This window comes from Strigops habroptila, chromosome 23 (assembly GCF_004027225.2).
Source record: "Strigops habroptila isolate Jane chromosome 23, bStrHab1.2.pri, whole genome shotgun sequence".
Taxonomy (NCBI): domain Eukaryota; kingdom Metazoa; phylum Chordata; class Aves; order Psittaciformes; family Psittacidae; genus Strigops; species Strigops habroptila.
The window spans coordinates 2348941-2369989 of record NC_044299.2 but is presented as its reverse complement, the minus strand read 5'-3'; the positions used below and the strand labels follow the sequence as shown (position 1 = coordinate 2369989).

At 46.0% G+C, this 21049-nt stretch overlaps 1 protein-coding gene across 1 annotated transcript; it reads left to right on the top strand.

Moving 5' to 3' along the window:
• Positions 1-1778: 1778 nt before the first annotated feature.
• LOC115618691 (keratin, type II cytoskeletal 4-like) lies at positions 1779-7124 on the top strand. Its single transcript, XM_030510493.1, has 9 exons — positions 1779-2237; positions 2992-3206; positions 3536-3596; positions 4238-4333; positions 4934-5098; positions 5185-5310; positions 5578-5798; positions 6100-6128; positions 6646-7124. The coding sequence occupies exons 1-9, from the start codon at positions 1779-1781 to the stop codon at positions 7122-7124; spliced, it is 1851 nt and encodes a 616-aa protein (XP_030366353.1).
• The last annotated feature ends 13925 nt before the right edge of the window (positions 7125-21049 follow it).

Sequence of the window (21049 nt, the reverse complement as noted above, 5' to 3'; positions counted from 1 at the left end):
AATCTTTGTTTTAACTGATATTGCCAGTTGCACTGGCAACACAGTGTGAACCATGAGCCTAAAATACTATAAACAAAGGTTTAATGTGAAAGTCATGCTGTAAATATGTTGAATTACACCATTTGTATAGGGTAAAAGTATCACTTTACACAACTAATTCATACCACCAGCCCCTCAAACTCATGTAAGTTGCAATTACACTTCAATTAATAGCCTTGGGAATCTCTGCTGCAGTCACGTCCTATGGTTGCGCTGTGCACGATTTCTTTTTAAGAACTTGATATTAGAAGGTTTAATGTTTTCAGTAGGTTTAGCATTGTTTTTAGGGCTTGCACCGCCTGATCCTAACTCTTGGAAAATGTATTCGGGGGGGGTTAATGGAGATGAGGGAACACAACTACTGGGTGTCCCCAAGTACCATCCCGTTGTATGTAACATGGAGATTTCTGCAAGCATCGCTCCCCTTTGGTCAGGAAGGGCTCAGGGCATTTAGTTGTTTGTGCTATAATGTTTCTTTTTCTCCCAAACACTTTACTCTCCAAGAACTGAAAGAGCCCTATTGTCAGTTTGGAGAAGGCCCCAAGATGGTTGGCAGATAGGTTCGCTGTCTCATGTCCTTGGGCTGGTGATTAGGAGAGAGAGAGATTCACCTTGCCAATGTGAGTCAAAGCCATTGCTGGTGTCCAGTCTAATCCACTCATTAAGACTTCCTCTGTTGATACAGGAAGACCAGTGCCTGTGGAGAGTGAATCACCCCAGTTCCCTTAAGCATGGACCCAGGGGCTGTTTCTCTTGGAGATGTCTCTCCATGGAGTGCCAAGGACGTGTCTGGCAAAGCCATCCAGCTTTTAGCTGTCACTTCTCGAATGAGGTGGATCTCACCAGGCTGGAACGTGCTACTGTTCCTTTTTTGTTCCTTGTAGAGACTACCAGAAGATGGCTCAAAAAGGTCTTTGACATCCAGCTTTAGCGAGCGCCAAAGATTTAACTGTGTCAAATGGACTTCAGGTTGAGAATTTGCAGCATTGCTCAAGTGAAAATGTCACTGACAGTACAGAACACAAATCTAGTAAGCAAACTGAAATATGCCACAGCTCCTGCTCTGTTTCGCTGGTGTTTCATGGCAGTTAAGAGAAGGTCAGTGTGAAATGCTACATGGGAAATGTTTTGGGGAGGGCATTTTGGGTCCTATCTAGACCCATAACTCAGTGAATGTGCTGGTGTTTCCACCAGCACAGAAATAGTCCATCCATCACAATACAACTTCCATGGTGTTTTTTCCATGGTTGACTTTTTTGTTTCTGGTTATTCTTCTGCACCCAAAGATTGTGAAATTACCCCCACAAAGTGCAAGTCTGCAAAACCTGCCATCACACAGAGAACCCCATGAGACACAAAACCCCAAACGACACACTGCAAACAAATCACAAAGAGTTTCTTCAAAAATGTTTGCTAAACTATAATTAGTGTAAGTTAGGGGAACACTTCAAACCGTAATATATTCTAAGCCAACTTGCAAACAGAGCACTTTTAGATTCCTTTTTATTTCCTCAGTAGTTAGTATTTGCTGGGCTGGTTTGCATTTTGAGGAGCATTTATTGCTGCCAGGCAAACCAAACCCTTAAGCGCTTTAAATTAACGTCCTGATCCTATCAAGGCCAGCTTCCCAAATATATATAAGGGGTTAGCATCACTGTGTCACTCCAGCGGGATCTCTGCTCCTCTCCTGCAGAAGAGCTTCCCCTAAACTTCCATATTCCACCTTCAAGTAAGCCACGATGAGCAGACAGGCGCCTACAGTGAGATCTGTCCTGGGACGAAGAGGCTTCAGTTCAGCTTCAGAGATCTGTGGTCGCAGCTACGCTGCCTCTGCCTGCCAGCCTGTGCGCTGCGGAGCTGGTGCCTACAGCAGCAGGAGCGTCTGCAACCTTGGTGGAAACAGGAGAATTTCCTACGTGAATGGGGGCTGTGGAAATGGATGTTTGGGAGAGTTCGGCTTCGGAGGTGTAGGCTACAGTAGTGTCGGAGGAAGGGTTGGCCTTTCTGGCCCCAGGGGATATAGTATTGTGAGAGGGTACCCCGATCGCAAGGCTGAGGGTATCCAAGGTATCTGCATTGATGAGCGGCTTCTGAAGCCCCTCTGCGTTGGAGTCGACCCACTGGAACATGAAATACGCTGCCAGGAGAAGGAACAGATCAAGACCCTTAACACTCAGTTTGCCTGCTTCATCGACAAGGTGAGTGCAAACCTGCTCGTGCCATGAACCACTGAGCTGGGTCCATGCAAGGGTCCAGATTCCCACAGTCATCTTGGTTCAGACTGAGATCCTCAGTACTGGGGAAGGGCTTATTTCAGCCACACACTGGTCTTGGTATTTGATAGTGTTTGTATTGCAGCCACAGGAGCACTGGACTTTCTTGCAGGTGTCTCCTCTCTGGACAGCCTCAGTTTAATGCTGGATTTCCCTATTCCAGCCTTGTTCTAGCTCAGCGAGAAGTTACAGCCCTGATGGGCTCACCTTTCTGCCCTGTATTAGACCCTTTTCCCCCCTGTCTTTAAATATAGTGACAGTTCCCAAAACATTCCTGAAGGCAAAGGAGGTTAATCTTGTTTCAGGCACCTAAACGTTAGATATCTAAGTCTGAGCTGTCACCTTAGGATCCCTTTGTAGAAAAACCTAACAGGTCCCACCCTCTGGGGACTCAATTTTTGTCTTAAAATACAAGAGGCACCACAAGAGGAGCTTTATTTCTATTCATTGGTGAGAAAGGCAGATTTAGACATGTGGCTTTTAGATTTCAAAATCATGTAGACATGGGATTTTTAGATTTCTAAATAAGGGCAGATAATTTTATCATTATCTTGGCACCTCACCTCTTACTTCCCCAAAATCCTATTCTTACACCTGAGTGAGAGAAGACAGTTAAATAAGGTGCCGAGTTACAGCATTCATCTCTTGATTTGAAGAATTGCTATTTCTTGGCCTGCAGGTCCGATTCCTGGAGCAGCAGAACAAAGTGCTGGAGACCAAGTGGGGCCTCCTACAGCAATACGTCCTACCAAAGAAAGGGAAAAACCTGGAACTCTACTTTGAGAATTACATCTGCGACCTACGGAAGCGCCTGGACTGCTTGCTCTGTGAGAAGCAAAAACTGGGCAGCGAAGAATGTGCCACAAGCCAGCTGGTGGAGGAGTTCAAGTGCAAGTAAGGACCTCCAGGTCTCCTCTAGCTGTTGGCATTTCACTTCCCCTCTGGTTCGTCTCAGGCAACATCTCCCAGACATGTGGCACATCCCCTTTGGGGATGTCACATTCTTCTGTTTCACTTGCAAACTCTTTGCATTGTTAATGTGGTTGTTCATGAAGGAACTTCTGATCTTTGAATGGTCTGATGCTGGGTCTCCAGACACTGATCTTACAGTGCTTGATGGCAGCATCTGAGCAAGTGAAGGTTGTTATTAATACCTGATGGTTAATGTCAGTGTGTTTGATAGTATTGCTTGCCTCAGCCCTTTTCTTCTTCCTTTTCAACAGATATGAGGAGGAAATCAATAGGCGCACAACTGTGGAGAATGAGTTTGTGGCACTCAAAAAGGTGAGAAGCTCAAAATACATGAATCATTATATCAAAAGTCTGTTTATTTGGTATAAATCTTGGCTAAAATAATGCATTATTAGCAAATGCCTGGCAAAAGTGTTATAATGAGCAGAAGGAGGAGGCCTGTAAAGAGGCACAGGGTCAGAAAAAGAGGCAAATGCAACTAGAAAGCAAAAATACTGTATCCTCAAAGCTTACATCATCTGCACTGCAGCAATAGTTTTGTTCTCCCAAGCGCAATGGGAAGGTGCATTTGTGGAAGAGGTCACACTGGAATACCCGGTGTCTAAGATGCTGGTTTTTTTCTGACTGTCTCTTCACTTCCTTTATACTTGGACATCAGAAAAGCAGAAATCATTTGAACAATATTAAAAAATTATGTTTAAACAGTCATTAGTCAATTCTGAGTTTGTAGCCACGTCTTCACTAATAAATAAACAAATCCCTGTAAGTCATGTTGGAATGGTTTTGTTTTCCTTGAGGAGATACCACAGCATCCTGACTCACCCTCTCACACCTTTCTGCTCTTGAAATCTTGTTGAGACATGTTTCTGTTTTATTGGTGCTGTCTCTGTTTTCTGTGTGTTTCTCCACTGTTTGCAGTGAGATAGGGCTGGACTGTGTCTCCTCTCTTCCAGGATGCAGACTGTATCTTTTTGAACAAGGAAGAGCTGGAGGTGAAGGTGGATCTGTTAAGAAGGCAGCTGGAGTTGTTGAAATGCGTGTTTGAGGAGGTGAGTTTCTCTGGTCCACCCCGGGAGTTTGCTGGTGCTGTCTCATGCTTCAGGTACTCCAAATTTGTACGACTTGAAACCCTTGATGGACATGTCTCATCCCAAGCCCTGAATACTTGAAAGCATGGAAGTACATGCTTTGTTGATATAATATTAACATGATGATGCTGGAAATAGGGTGGTTCCCCCTTTCTTAATGCAGCTCCAGGTATGAATTGGCCCTGTCCTAACTCTACCCCTGAGAACAAGAGATGCGTCTGTCTAGTTACTCTGGATTGCAGTTGTCTGATTAGAGCTAAAGAAACTCCCAGCTTAATCCTGTCATTAACATCAGTAAAGAAGCTGAAGATGACAGGATACCAAGGGTTAAGTCACTCAAATTCCTTGCCCTTTATGTGGACAGAATTGCTGCAGGTCAGCATGCAGGTCAGCAGTTGACATGTGGCAACTCATCCAGTAGGGAGGATTTTCTGCTGAGACAACCTGAGGGCCACTTCTTGACTTGTTCCATCCATCAGTGTGGCTCTTTCTCCCAGCCCTTCCTTCACTACAAAGTCTGAGCGTTGCTAACACCTGACTAAGCCATTCCCCAACCTGTAGGAACGAGCTCAGGTAGATAGCCAGCTATGTGACACTTCAGTCATCGTGAAAATGGACAACAACCGAGACCTGGACATGGAAAGCATCATCAAGAATGTTGAATGCTGGTACCAAGAAATAGCTCAGAAGAGCAAAGAAGAAGTTGATGCTTTCTACCAAACCAGGGTAAGTAAGAAGTAACCTGGGTGTCTCCCTCGTAACTTCACAGGCTGCAGGTCAAAACTGGTGATTGTCTTGTTTCTTGGTTCCAGTTTCAGGAGCTTCAGGATAAGAGAGGCAAGTATTGCGACGACCTGCAAAGCAACAAGTGTGAGATTTCAGAGCTAACCCGTATGATACAGAAGCTACAGTGTGAACTGGAGAACGTGAAGAAGCAGGTAGGAGAGGCCCAGAATTATGATTCCAGACAGGGCAATGTCTCAGAGGACAACTAAGTTATGGGGGAAGATTGGCCTTTAGTAGACTTTAAGACCTGCTCTAGGCTGCAGTTGAAAAGTGTATAGTTGAAAAGTGGATAGAGAGAAGGGACACTGGTGGATTTTTCCTCTGTTTGCAATTGGAAAAGTGAATTAAAAACTAGAATGTCCAGGAATTGGGAAATGAAGCCTTGAAGACAGACGCACTGTTATCTTCCTCTCTGACAGGTCTCCTGCCTGCAAACCTCCATTTGTGATGTTGAGCAGCGTGGGGATTGTGCCCTCAAAGATGCCCGGGAGAAGCATGTTGAGCTGCAGAATGCCCTCCAGAAGGCCAAGGATGAGCTGGCTTGTATGCTGCGGGATTACCAGGAGCTGCTGAATGTCAAGCTGGCCTTGGATATTGAGATTGCAACATATAAGACTCTACTGGAGGGTGAAGAGAGCAGGTGGGTGACAGAGACCTTGTCCCTTTTCTCCTGTATTCCAGAGGCCAGAATGATTCCAGCTCCCGAGTGAATTTTGCAGCTCCAGGATCCTCCCAGGCTCACAGAAAATGGGGCTGGAGAAATGGCTGGAGGCCATACAGGCTACCCTTGTGCCAGCAAAAACAGTGCCTGTCCTAGGGATAGTCAAATGTGTTACAACACGGGATGAAGTGGGCTGGAAGTTATGAGTAACGTCAGGTTTCCAGGTGTGCATGCAACTGGTTAATAGCATAACATGTCTTTCTCTTCTCTTTCCTAACAGGATATGTGTGGGGAACCCAGTGAGCGTGTGTAAGTAACCTGGAGATTTTCAGCCATGAGGGTTTCTCATGTTAGGAAAGGCAGTTTATGGAGCAGCACTACTCACCTGCCCCAGCTCTCTCTGTCTCCCTTTTCCTTTCAGCCCAGGCTGATGTTGAAGGTTTAGTTGCAGAAATCTCAAATACCTCTGAATTTATAAAATATCAGCTTTTGGATGGAGGGGGGAAGGTCTAATCCATGACCCTTTTCTACTCTTGGAGGGCAACAGCAAATTGTCCTGGTGAATCCACCAGGCAATACACCGATGTGCACTGAACCTGGGAAAGAACATGCCATCAACCAGATGAGCAATGTGGGAACTGGGAGGATGTGTGAGGGGATGTGTTAGGGCATGGGGGAGGAGTTGGAAGGAACAGGGGCTCAGGTATGTTGGACAAATCTAGAGGAGATCAGGTTTGGTTGGTTCTGTCGCTCATGAAGCAGCATGCCTTGTGAGAGCCTTCCAGTTTTCCTCCGTAAATAATCCCTCCCATGGGCTGTCTTGCAGCTGTGGTCAGCAGCGGCTACAACATCCCCGACGACTGCGGGATGCTGGCTGCAAACGGGGCTGCTTGTGGCTATGGCTCCTTGGGAAGACGGTCCGGACGACACAGCTCCCAGAATGGAGGATTCAGCTCCCGTAGCGCTGGGATCCACCCCAAGAGGGTCATTAGCTCGGTGGCCAAGCAGTGTGTTCCAGAGGTGTATTGTCAAGCCGGAGCTGTCAACTGCAAAAATGGGGGGTTCAGCTCCCGGAGTGGGGGTTACCCAGCCCACACCGTCATCAGCACGGGAAACGGGGGCTTGAATGCTCGAATGGGGCAGTGCCAAGCTGGTGGGGTGGTCAGCTTTGGAAACCAAGGCTGCGTGGTCAGGCAGCTGGGAGGCTCTCCTGTCGTCGTTGCAAACAGCCCCGAGGTTGTGGGGTGCAACAACGGTGTGGTGGGGAACTACGCAGTTGTCAGGGACCCCTGCGTCGTGCCGTAGGGCCGTCGGCTGGGAGGTGGCACAGCCACATTGGAGAGCAGCTCTCAGAGGTGCTGAGATGATGCAGGGTAGTTCCTCTGCCCGACAGCAGTAATGTTTGTTACCCCGTCCATTCCCACATTTATTAGTATCAGATATGTACCCCACCAACTGATGTGTTCAGAGTCCCCAGCCATAAAGACACATCTAGAAAGTTTCTCCAGCAGATGCTCGATACAGTATTATTGCTGTGAGTTTATACTGTCTAGAGGATCACAGCTTTAAGGGTTTGCTTCTTGCGCTGCCTTTTCTTTCTGGCTTTCCTCATAATGAGCAGGTTCATTAACAATTTTCTTCCTTCCAAGATACCTCTTTTCCTTCTAGCTCCTCCCATAGCATTTCAGAGAAGAGAGTGATGATTTAACTTTACCAGGAGGCGCTGCAAAAAGCACGCTCCCCTTTTTATTTCTGCCAAAGAAGAAAACCCTGAGCTGCAAATTCGAGCTTAAATTTTAATCAAAGTAATTTCAACTTTCAAAGCATCCGCTCGTTATGCTGCAGCCATAGGCTTTTTGTGGAATTTGCTTACAGATGAATCCGTAGTACCTTCATTTTCTTCTGCATGTTCGGGGTGGCTAGTTCAAAGTGTGCTGATGTTTAGAAGAGCTCACCCCCCATCTCTACCCCCAGAATTCCAAGGGAAGTTATTAGTGCATAAATCATCTGAGTTGACATCTTGTACTCGCACCAACAGGGTTTCTTTCACTGACTGCTCAGGCTTCCCAGCTTTTCACTGTGCCTTCAATAAACTGCATTGAAAGTACGTTTTGTCTCAGAATTTTTCCGTAGATGGTATTTAAAGGAATTACAACATGGGTGAAGAAGAACTCTTCCACAGTCTGAGGGTGGGAAGAAAGAACCAAACAGATCTTTGATTCCTTTGGCCAGTTTGGAGCATGGTGGGACTCTGATGCTGGGAGAGCCCCATGAGGTTATTTTGTTTTAGTTATCTCCTTATGTCACATCACCTATGAGATATTTTATAGCCCAAGTAACAACTGATGTCGAAGATTGACAGAAACTTCCAAAATCATTCTGAGCACTACAAGACGTCCTCTACCACAGGTTTGCCAGCCTGTAGCTTCATTCACTGCTGATCCTTCCATGTCACAGCAGTTGAATATATATATATAAAGATGCCAACGCTGACCTTCTGGGCTCCACAGGGCTGTACTCTGCCACAGTCATACGTACTTCAGACATAAACCCTTTGCTTCAGTGGCATTAGGTCTGACAAAGTATGACATTTACCCTGTGTGACTTAAAAGGCAAAAGGATAAGTTATGAGATCTATAGGCCATACCGGGATGGCATTGACTTTGCCTCAGTTTTGAAGTCTCCCACATAGTGCTCCACATGTGAGCTGCTGGCTGGGGGCTCATTTCATGGAAAGAAACCAACATTTCCACGGGCTGATTCATCTGACCAAACGCCTAATTTAGCATGAAACACATCAAGCTCTAGACTCTACTGACAGCATCAATTAGGTCTCTCCTGGCTCTGCAGGCAGCCCGGGGCAGGGGCATTAGTGCAAATGGAGACATCACCATGTAAGACGCCTGCATGTACTCAGACAAATACACCCTGCCCATCATCCACTGCATTCACAGACACTATTATCACAGAGAATTTCTTCCTGTCTCCAGTACATGAAGAATTACAGGCCACACGGCACTACTAATCTGCCTGCTCTCACAGGGCAAAAGTCTAATTGCAACCTAAAAAAAGGTGAATATTAAAGGCTGAGGCAAGGAAGAAGATAAGCACCTTTGGGGAAGGGCATGAAATGTCATTCCTATGCTAAGAGTAGAAGCTGTTCCATTTAACTTTGACCATCTGCATGTCACACTGGTTATGGAAGGTGGATAGTCCTCCACCTGAGCCCCTCTCTCAAATGAGGAAACCCAGTTCTGCAGTTTATACAACTTCTACATGGCTACAATTAGAGGAGATGGAGCTCACCTTGGTGGGTAACTCTGCATCTGAGCTTAATGCATTCACCACTTGCAAATGTAACTTGGAAAGAAGGAAGGCCCAATGCTTAGAGTCCCTGCTGAGACATTAGGCAGCTCCAGTGTATTTCTTCAATGTCACCAATTCCCTGCGTGGTTTCAGGATGTCACTTTTGGCCACAGCCAGGTGGTGAGCACAGGAACCACCGTGGCTCCAAATTTGGGTCCTTTGCAATCCATAGACAGAACTTGGCTTGGCTTTATTTTAGAGGCCATTTTCATTGGGTTTTGTTGTTGCTGGAAAAAAAACAGTTTCTTGAGAAAGAGGAGGTGGAGAAAGCAATAGCTTTGGGACCTGGGGTTAGTCCTCAACAGCTGCTGCTGGTTGACTCGACCAGTTGGTCTTGCCCTTGCATGTTTTCCGTCCATGGCCCAGTGAAACAGGAACTGGCTTTGTATGGCGTTCTGAGCCTCAAAGGGATGGCGTTCTGAGCCTCAAAGGGGTGACAGCCCAGCAAGCTCCAGGTTCCCCAGAGCTTCTTGACCATCAAAGTCGGGACATCAAGTTGTCCCCAGATAAGAGAAAACACAAGCTTGGGCTGTTGGTTGTAGTACCTCATTCTCTTGCTTCAGGGATGAACTGCAGACAGGAGTCCGAAATAGCTTCCTAGCATTAGTAAGGGTGACTTCTCCCATCCCAGCCAAGGAAGCAGGAGGTGGCTGCCTAATTTCAGTGGGAGAAATATTATCTTTTACTGGACTGAATAATAGGGAGAAGAAAGGAAGATGATATTACCTCTTCCAAAACAAGGGCAGCTCCTTTCGTCCTCATGTTTGAGCCAACACCCAAATACTCTTAGCTACAATTTTAGCAAACCAAAGAGGAAAATGAAGGCTGCATTTATTTTTTTTCTATGGCTATAGCTCTTATCTTGTCACAGTAGCAAAAGGAAAAGGTTCATCCCAAAGAGTTTTCAAACTATTTGTTAAAGTTTGTGCCACAATCTCAGGAACATTTCCTGGGAAGTGATTGCTCTCTTTTCTTCCTTTTCACTTTCTTTTCCTCCTTTCCTTTAAATAAATCTTGAGGATTGTTTTGGTTATTCTTTTGCGCTTCTTTTTAACAGCAATATTCTTAAATAAACAGTGGTTTTATGTCAGGCAACTGGGTTTTCTGTCAGTTAAAAATAACCAGAGAAAAACATTTTGATAATTGAGAGATGTTTCCATTCAGTTCTTCTAGTAAAAAATATGAATAATTTAAAAATATCATTCCAGTAATTTTATCCTAAGAAATCATTTTGTTTTGATGTTTAGGCTAACCAGCACCAGGGCAGCAGTTGGACTTGATGATCTTAAAGGTCTTTTCCAACCTACTTGATTCTATGATTTGAATACAACACTCCGAGCCAAAGCCTACCTTGGTTAAGGAGATGAAGATGGAAGTGAGAAGAAGCAAAGCCGTCTAGACTAAGTGCACGATCTAGGCCTCCTCCATCATCCATGGGGACAGATGGGCAACTCAGAGAGTGCCCCCTCCAAAAACCAAGCATGTGTTGGGTGTATTGCTAGAGCAGTATGAAGACAGGGTGACTCTACAACCTCCTGCAAATACGTCACCACCCTTTTTAACCAGCACTTTCCTTTTCAATCCTGTCCAGGGTGGAACTCTGCTGCCATAAATTCATCCTCAAAAACCGAAAGTCTTACCCCACTGACCCACTCACCCTGAACTTAATTTATAGACTAGAAAGGGTGACTCACCTTCTCCTAAAGGATCTCTCTGCACTAAATACACTAGGACAAGAGTGTGGGAAGAGGAGGAAGAGGTGGGACTCTTACAGAAACAGAAAGTAATCACCAAGTCAATCGTCTCCACAGCATGTCCCTGTAGTATAAGGCAGAAAAATCAGCACAACTGCAGAAATCAGCTGAAAGAACACACTTCACAGTAAATATTTGAGCTGGTAATTACCCCGAGTGGAACACATTAAACAACGGAATGTTCTCCAAGCCACGATTGTCATTTAGGCTTTTTCACTTGCTCATTATTCCCTGTGCGTGTGATAGTTACTATAATGTTTATTCATGTCAAAAGCAGATACCAATTACCACCAGCCAAACAAAACCATGCAGGCTCAAAAGACATTTAGCTGATCCACCATGCCCAACGCAAGGGGTATTTTCAAAGTTTGCCACTAGACGGGCTCTTTGCCTTCCTGCTCTGCTCCTTTCCTTTCTAATGTGAGGCATCCCTGCCCATGGCAGGGAGTTGGAACCAGATGATCTTAAGGTCCTTTCCAACCCAAACTATTCTATGACCCTATGATTCTACCTGGAATGAGATAAAGATGCTGGACCCCTGCAGTCTAGCATTGGATGATGGGTCTCTGAAGCCTTTTTAGCTCAGAAGCAGCAGGAAAGTCAAAAGCAAACTTATCCAGCCTTTGAATCAGTAGCAACAACAAGAAATCTGAACAGCTTTGCTGGAACAAGAACCCTCTTTGGTCTCTGTGCAAGACTATGGAGACCTTGGTGGTGGACCACACACAGAAGAAGATATGGAAGTACATGCCATGGTTTTGGCTTTAAAGATCTCAGAAATTGCAGGGACCTGGGTGAGTGCAGAAGGTTTGAAGTTTACAGAAGCAGAGGGATGGATCACAGTGATGGTGATCCTGATCCCACTCATTCTGCAAGCAGTGAAAAGAGCCAAAGCGTCAGCAGAGATGAAAGCTCCCAGCAGTGGTACAGCTCTGGGGATGAATCATCTGGGACCATGAAATATGTAGATAAGGAAATCCCAGGATTTCCTTATCAGCCTGCTTTGCTGATAAGGTAGGAGCAGGAATTTTGCCTTATTCTGTGGTGAATTCCTTACAGAGCCAAACTGGGAAGTCCCCAGCCGCATCAGAAAGAGATGGTTTGGAATATCAACTCGTGTCATTTCAGCTTTTTATCCTAAGTGTTAACAAAAAAGATTCAATGGCTCAGAATTCCGTGGAGGACAACAGTTTCATTTTTGTGGCCTGATGAAGTAGATGTAGATTTCTTGCATTTTTTACCATTACTTAGGGAATCATTGCCAGGGATCATTCGCCCTTTTTTTCTTCACCTTTTCCTTCAGCTGCGAAATTTTCAAGCTATGTATCCTAGAAAGCACAGTGGGTTTATTTCCCCTTTCTATGATTCCAAAAGACCAAATGAGATGGTCTTGCTCTCCTCCTGATACTTTGCTTTGTGCTCTTTAATGAACATGCCATTTAGTACATTTATTACTAATTATTATTGCTTCTATCACACAAAGGAGGCAGCTAAATGGGGTGTCTTGTAGCTGCACAGGTGGGAAATGATATATTTTCATGTGATATGTATTTTCAGCCCTGCATTTGCAGCCCGAGGAAGCAGGCAGACACTTTGCAGGGTGGGTGGGAACAAGCGATATCCAAAGAGCTGCCACAAAGCAGATCATGGATAAATACAGGTAAGAAATTAGCCAGTAATTAGTTCCTCCTGTGGATGCTCATTCCTTGCAGCCAGACGGCTCCACAATCCACATCATATTCAAAAGCAAGTTGCTTCCTATGATGTGGTCAATATTATTAACGGGAGGGAGAGGGAAGGTTTTAGTCAGGGATGTCGCTTGAAAAGGGATGAATCAGGGTAGGAGCAAGATACTCTGGGCTTGTGGCCCAGGCTCAGTGTGTGGATGGAGGATTCTCTACCTCCTTGGGTACAAGTAATATCATGCTGGACCTTTCTCAACTCTGTTTAATACAACTTCTTTCCTTTTAAGGTGATTTTAATGGAAAACCCCGTTTTCTTTGGAAGCTTCAATTCAGGGGCACTAGAATAAAGCAAATGTTGGATCTTCCTGTTTGGTGGCCAAACCAAACATCATGGTAAGTTCTGACCTGGATGTCCCTGAGCATTTCTAGGGGTTCAAGATTTCTCTTCCAAACCAATGAAACCTTTTCAGGAGGTCTGCTCTCCCCAGAACAGAGGCCGGCAGATAGAACTTTCCTTCTTCGCTTTTTCTAGGCTCGTGTCATCAAGGTGGCTCAAGGAAACTCCTGACCACAGACAACAGGACCTGCGAGTCTGCTGAGAAGAAATGAAGGGAACCCAACCCTACCAGCCATGTGAACCAACTGGCTAGTTGAGTGTGAACTGCTCCATGTCTGCATGAGACTAGTCCTGTCCTGAGGAGTTGGACGGTGCCACGACAGAGCCATGGGGCAGGGCGGGTTTGTTGAGGCAGGAGCTGGAATTGCTGAGCTGTGCGTTTGAAGAGGTAGCAATTCCTCCCTTTCTGTCCACAGGGAAATGCAGGTTATGGGTTTTTTCCTGGAAACACCCGCATCTTTGGCATCTTTAGCTCATCATTAGCACAGCCCAGTTTAGAGTGGACAGAGTTGGATTTTGGAGATGGACCGTCTACTTATCCAACATATTGACCGATAGTGCCTATGTGCTAGTGGCATATGGGAACAAAAACCCCACTAATATTCTTCATGGTTCAGGTGCTGCCTACATGGGGAATCCTCTCTCTATAGCCAATTATCTCTGGCCACAGTCCAACTCAGTAGGTGGATTTATCCTTTTTCAGGATTAAAGAAGGCTGGGTATATTCCTTAGGGATGAATCACTCCAGGTCAGATTGTAGCTGCAGGATGAAGACTCACATTATACAATTAGTTCTGCATTTCCCCAGAAGTGATGCAAATGAGGGGGAATTGCTCCAGACCAGAGCTTTTTGCAACCTTTAGGCACAAGCTTTGCAACACCTCCATCACTGTGAACATGGATAACTGGTGGAACATGGGGCACCACCAGAAACCCTGGCACTGAACAAAGCTCAAGGCTTTGTATCACAAATGAAGGACCCCTCAGCTACTGAATGCCATTGCACAAGAGCAACTGCCAGCTCTGGAGGAGCCCAGATGCTGACCTAGGACAGTGTAATAAACAGGACCTCTGCCAGCTGTCTTAAAATGGGCTATTTTGAACAACATAAGGTATTATGTGATGGAAGCAGGAAAGTGGAAAGGTAAAGCATAAAAACCTTTTACATTTTAAGGTGCTCCTTCAGTTCTGGGGTCAAGGAAAGAGGATTTGGTGTAACTGAGGAACAGGGTCTGAACACTCTGCATCTCAGACCCCCAGCTTTGGAGGCGAGCCCATAAGCTTGCCCCACAGCACTCTGCTTGTGACAGTGATGAAGGGTTTGGTTGGGAAGTGCTAAACCTCTGCAGAGCAACAGGCAATTATGCCAAACCCAGTAGCAATCTCACAAGCAAGTGGTTCTCTTTATCATATACTCTTGGAGTAACTTGAAAGAAGTCACTCAAAGGGGAGATGACGTTTTGGGGACAGCGCGCCTTGGGTTTTTGTCAGCCCTTGATTGAAATGAGGTCAATGAAGCCACAGTTGTCATGCTCGGTAATTAAAGGGAAAGTAAAGCCACCTTTGACAGGTAGCCTGCCTGCAGATGGGTATTTGTTATGCTGAGCAGCGCGGTGACAGCATTTGCAAAAATACCTGGGAGAAAAACCACGAAATGCTCCCTAGCCAAGGAGGAGCTGGAAGGCCGGGCCTGCAATTATTGGGATGTCTTGAACACCAAGCTGGCTTTTGGTCACTGAGATTTCCACACGCAAGCCATTTGTGGATGGAGAACAGGAGAGGCAGGTGCTTAACACTCCCTGGTATCACACGCAGCGCCCAGCAGGTGGATTACTCCACAGGATATTCAAGGAGAAAAAGCAACCACATAATAACAAGAACAAAGACAATAACAAGGCAAAACACTGATGCGCGGATGTCGCTTCAAGAAATTACACTGGAGTTCCCCAGATGAATCTCCTTAGCGTGTGCATCCTCACTGAGCAGAGGAGGAGGATGGGTGCCTGATTCACTAGGGATCACCCGGGTGTGGAGTTAAGAGTAGCTGTTAAATGAAGGTGTGAGTGTTGAAGATCAGAGTTTCTTCTGAAAGTGGCAGATTTCCCTAATAACATACTTTCTTTCATCCTCCAATGGAGCATGGCCAGGGACTCCTGTTGGGCAGCTATGAGGAGTGTCTGATTCACTGGAAGGTTTTCTCTTTTCCATTTCTCCATGCTGTTCCTGGATTTCTTTCTCAGTTACTCAGTGCTGGGTTCCCATGTCCAGTGCAATGGATGGTGATAGTGGCCTAGTTGGATTTCAAACTCCGTGTGGCCACACCTCTGGGTATGAGAGAAAGAGTTTCCTAAAACAGGAGATTTAGGTCAAGAAGTGAAGGAATCCACCCCAGAAACACAGTGAAAGAAAAGCGTGACTTAACATTCCTGAAGGCATACTGATCTTGTGTGCTGGAGGACATAGCTGCAGCAAAGAAGCATTTAACTTTGGGAGGAAGGATTACCAGTCCAGAGGCACCATCACCATTTCCTTGCCTTTATCTCCCTGAATGCGTGGTTTGGTAGCAATTCAGAGAGCTAATGTCTGGAAATGGAGGTTACAACCCTGTGGGCTTGCTGGGTTGGGGAAATAAAGGCTGCGGTGCCCCATGTTCATCTGGCTGCTCTCCAGAACAGATAACACTGGGGCTTTAGGTAACTTTGGAGCAGGTGTTTCTGAGTATTAGGGCTCTGATGAATAGAAGTTGGTTATAAATTCCTCTAAGACAAATACTGCTCTTTATCTCTAGTTAGCCCAGTGGAGACAACCATAATGCAGAGCTTACGCACCAAGCTGCCACCTCTGGAGTGACACGTGGAGAGTCTTCCATGTTTTGGTGGCAAAATGAATCACAAAAGTGACTCCAACCATTCATTAGGATAATATGTACATCCTCTAGAAGCTGTACCTTCTGTAATCTCCTTAATCTGAGTGTCCATCTAGAAAGCTTAATGAAAGTGCTCATAAACACAGCATTGTTACTTCTCCTGGTTGTATTTGTCCTTCTATTTTGCTGAGGCTGGTAGCTGTGCACAGATACCACCTCTGCTCTTGGATCATATTCTCATGGCCCTGCAAAGCTTGTCTTTGAGTTCTCCTGTGCTGGTGACTTTAGAAAACAAGCTTTTCCTTGATGATACCAAGCTCTCGTTGACTATTCATTGAGCCCATGCCCCTTGCTTCAACTTCGTGACTAGTTTTTAGGTAGCTGAATTCAGGTAGGAGGACTCCCACACTAGAAGTGTTTTTATTCTTTTATGTTGTCTCACCTGCCAGGTCATTTTTACAAGGCTACTGATAGGGTTTGCTCTCTACTGAACATCTCTCTTTGTCCCTCTGTGGAGCAATGCTTTTTAATTCAACACAGCACCCAGAGATCATGGTGCTGATAAAAGCTCTGTGTTCTCTGCTCTGCTGCCAATAAACTGCACAAGATGTTTGTGCATTGTCTCTACTTCACTCTCTTTTTGTTTTTTAAGAAACCTGTTTGCAAATTTGCAAAATTAACTCCATTACGTTAACCACACACACTGAACAGCTGCTTTCTATGGTCATTATTACATATAGTCATATGCACACAGAGAGAGAGATTTACAGACCTATAGATGGGAACTAGTTGAAATTCAGTGGCTGAATTTCCCTCCTCCCACACTCTCTCTGCTCACTCTGCTGCTGGAGGGTGTCTCTGGAGTCCCAGGTTGGCTTCGCGCATGAAGGAACATGCGCTCTGGTTAAAAAAGCCTGAGCCATAGAGGAGAAGAGACAACTGTCCTGTGAAACGGGACGGCAGTGCTTCCAGCCTCAAGATCCCATGTGGTTCTCATGGCTGCTTTTTACAAGGGTTGCTACCTTTTCCCTAGAAAAACCCTTTCAGTGCAAACCTCATGCCCTCGGTGGCAATTCCCGGTGCTTAGTCCTGGCTGTTGTGCTTTCATCGTGACACTGTCATACCAATTCCACCCCATTACTCAGAGCCCTAATAGTCCATCAAACCCTGAGTATTAGCACAAAGTTGATCAGATGATGCAAAAGCACTTTACAAATTCCAGGAAACAAATTTGAATTTACAAATTCAAAAAACGAGGAACTTTACGAAGGAAGGGGGTGGACACTTGAGGTGTTTGGTGCCAAACTTATTTGTCTTAATTCTTGCAAAGCAAGAGGGTAGTCAGAACTATGAATATACCAGAAAATGACAAAGTTGCCCTGAATGAAGCACCTGGATTTGCTGTCAGGGCTCCAAGCCTGGAGCAGGCACCACAGGGCAGGGCAGAGCAGACACCCAGCTCTGGCCAGTAGGTAGCTCTCCATGTTCCTTGCATGAGACATCACCTTTGGGAGTGACACTCTCTTCTGCTTAGCTTACTGCCATGATACTCCAACATCTTCCCATCAACATTGGTGACATTGGCCACTCACAGTTTATTGCAATCCAGCAGAAAGCCTGTAGAATGAAGGGTAAAGGCTTTGGCAAGGTCTTATCTGACAGCATTGCAAATGCCAATGGTACATATGGGCAGTGACCACTGATGGTCCAGGAATGCCCTGGAAGGAACCTCAGGAGTTATCTTGTCCATCTTCTTGCCCCAGAGCAGCATAACTGGCCAGGGACAAGCCAGGCTGAGGGTGAACAGCTACTGTGGAGCAAGGTTACTGGAAGGAAAGCAAGGTGCCCAGTGGCGATGGAAAGAGCCCAGACCATCATCTCTACCCTGGTCCCCACAAATCTACCATCTGCTTTGATGTGGGAGCAGAATCAAGCTGCAGTTAGGAGACTGGGAACAGCCACCTTTGGAGGGCTGGACCCAAGAAACCAGAGGGAGATGTCCCAGGGGCCTCATTAGCCATTTTAATGGTGACTTCCCTTCTGCAAGGAGCCACAGAAACTGCCCAGCCTGCAGGGAAGGACGGAGAGCCCAGCAGAGCCAAGCCCTCACAACCCCGTGTTCGCAGGAGAGGGTCTTAAACAGTGGTTTTCCAACTGGGAGAAAGCAGATGTGGATGGATGGGTTGTTACAGCCAGAATCATAACAGGAGGTTGGAAAATACCCCTGGGCTCTCCCTATCTGCACGGATGGCTTAGCAGGTCCCGATTTAGTAAGGTGCTTAAGCAGAATTAATTTAGCCTAATGCAGCTGGGTACATGTAAATCTCCAAGGCATGAGTCTCATGGAAGCCACCACAGTTCAAGGCATATTTATGGCCAGGACCTCAGGGGTTTCCCCAGTAAATCTGCGTTAAGCTGCTCCTTTAAAGCTTTAATGAATCCCGTCAGCCTGAAAAGAGCGGTTTAATCTCCTCCTTGTAAAGAGGAAGGTTAGTGCCTTTCTAGGCTCTTCAAACACTATCTGACCTGCAATCAGACAGGACAAAGCACGGAGACATGAAGAAGTTCTCTGCAAAGGAGGCATTTGCGTGCTGTGCATGTGTGTGGCCAATGAAATAAAAGTGATTGCAATCCTTCTCTTCAGAAGACCAAATCACATCAGAGTGCTTCCTCCTTTGAAGCTGATGTAACCAGTGCTCAGGGCTTCCACCATGTGACTGCGAACCAGCTTTGTGAAAGCTCAGCAGATGGAAACCACAAGCGCTGCCCTGAACTGTCTCCCTCTGATGTGCAAGGCTGCGCACCTGGGAGAAGCCACTTCTTAGGGCTGTGAGGAGGAGCCAAAGGTTGAAGTGCAGGTTTGTTGCTTTCAATCCTCAGGGAAAGAGCCTGATGGAATGCCATCCAGAAGAAGGGATCTCAGGGCTCACAGCTGGTGGAGGAACGTGGATGGTTGTCCCACAAGAAGCATTTTTCCTGCTTTCCACCAAGACAGGGGGGTTGGAGGGTCTACAGCCCTCAAATGGTGTGTGTGTCACCCATGCAGCTCAAGGCACTCAATGGTGGGTGGCCGAGCAGGTCACCCTGATCCTATGGAAGATAGGAGACACCTGACCCAAACCAGATCCAGATTCTCACAGCTGGAAAAACCAGCAAGACACTACCCTCAGGGATGAAAGGCTGTGTCTTTCTTGACATGAAAAGGAGCTGAGTCTGTCCCTGTGCTCCTGCTGGATACCAGAGCTTGGAGCAGTGGCTGCTCCTGGTCACCACCACCAATGCCTCATCTCTGCCCCACCGCAGCTGCACCAAGCCAGCAGAAAGCAGCACTACAGCCACTTGTTCTGGTAACGGGACAGCCCAGCTTCTCCCTGCTTTACAGCTTGCCCATGGTTATGCCCACCTAAAAGAATTCATCGAAGTCATGTTGTACGGACCCACCTAAAGGCTAAGTGATGCTGCAGCCCTATTACCAGGCAGTGCTCCAGGTTTGGCTGCAGACCACACACCCAATTGTCCTCCACAACGTTTGCACCAACACTACAGCACAAAATAAAGCACATTTCCAGAATGTTTCCCCCTTTCACTTACTAGCAAGAGGTCCCGTTGCTTGGATTACCTTGACCAGAACAACATGAAGGACACAGTGCCCAAAAGCTCGTCTGCTTTCTCCAATTATCTCAATCTCTCAAACAAAAGTACATCTCATTGCAAGACATGCATCCTAATATACCCACACCAATGTAGCTGCAACGGAACTACTGCATAATTAGAATTGCATAAAGTATTTTATAGCTCATTTAAACCCATTATGAGACCTATAGAAAAAAAATAAGGAAGATCTTCACCTGGAGAGACTCCAAAAATATTCTAAGTCATCCCAATTCCTTTGCATTATTTTTAATTCAAGACAATGTATTTCAAGCTTGCAATAGCATTGACTAGGAATCCTCCCAGAACCAGTTCATTTTGCCCCAGCAAAGATGCAAAGACTTCTTAGGGCAAGCTATGCAGTTGCTTGTGATTCTGTGATTAGACCCCTTTGTTGAGGCAAAAAAGGGACTTTATTTGTTTCCAAGCAAATTCAAAACTCTTTTTAAGAATTTTTAATTAAGACGGGACGGTACCTTCTCATTACCAGACATTACCAGAATCATTTCATGTCGAAGAGGTGTGTCACAGGAATACGAGGAAAAAAGTTCACTCCGGCTAACATTTCTCAACCTGTCTGTAACGCTTCACTTTGTTGCATCTCCAGCTATCGTTTGCATGAATCCATCGCGTGTGCCGGTCACATCACACCCAGGCACTGAGCACAATTATCACCTTCCCAGGGCACATAACGCGGCAATAAACCACTGTCTGCCCCAAAGCATTTCCAGAAATGCCTTATCCTCAACTCTGTCTACTCTAAGGGGCACATGAAGCCCAGCTGGACCAGTGCCTCGACTTCATGAGTCCCCTATGATCAAACTGATCCTCAGATCAAACTCATGCTCCATCGATACGGACACCGCCATCCCCATCCCGCTCCGCACATGAGCCAGCAAACACCTATGAGAGCTGGAGCCATACCCACGAGAGGAAGAAACAAATGCTTACGAGAACGCTCCTGACAACTTGTGCTTGGGCAGATACTCCTTCCTCCTCCCCTATCGCCACTGGTCAGTGCTCAAGAGCCAGCCGTGAGCTGGCGCAGGACCCTGGAAGAGGCGGCATCGCCATGACATTTTGCAGGAGGTCCTGAAACATAATTAAACGTCATGGTGAAACCGAACCGTAAACAAGCTATGAATAAAAACCCCTTGAATTATTTTGCTAAACTATAATTACACAACAAGGAAGCAGATTAATTAAGTAAAATATAAGTCCTGAAACTGAAGCTTGCAAGCAAAGCAGATTATTTTAATTTCCACATTATTTCGTATGAGATACAAGTGTTTGCTGTGGGTTTAAAATGTTGGAAGCCATTCCTTGCTGCCAGGCAGGCCAAACCCAGTGGATAAATTAAATTTTTGCATCTCAGGCACCTCCTGGAATGTATATAAAGAGAAGAGCTCTGCCTCAGAGGAGCTAAAGGAGATCTCCTTCTTTCACTCCCTGCTCCTCCTGCTCTTCTGCTTTGCCGTTACCACTTCACCTCCCGTCTCCCCCCAGCCACC

Coding starts and splice junctions, on each gene's coding strand:
- LOC115618691 (XM_030510493.1), top strand. CDS start 1,779: ATGAGCAGACAGGCGCCTACAGTGAGATCTGTCCTGGGACGAAGAGGC. Junction 3,207..3,535: donor GTGGAGGAGTTCAAGTGCAA/GTAAGGACCTCC, acceptor CCTTTTCAACAG/ATATGAGGAGGAAATCAATA. Junction 6,129..6,645: donor GGGGAACCCAGTGAGCGTGT/GTAAGTAACCTG, acceptor GCTGTCTTGCAG/CTGTGGTCAGCAGCGGCTAC.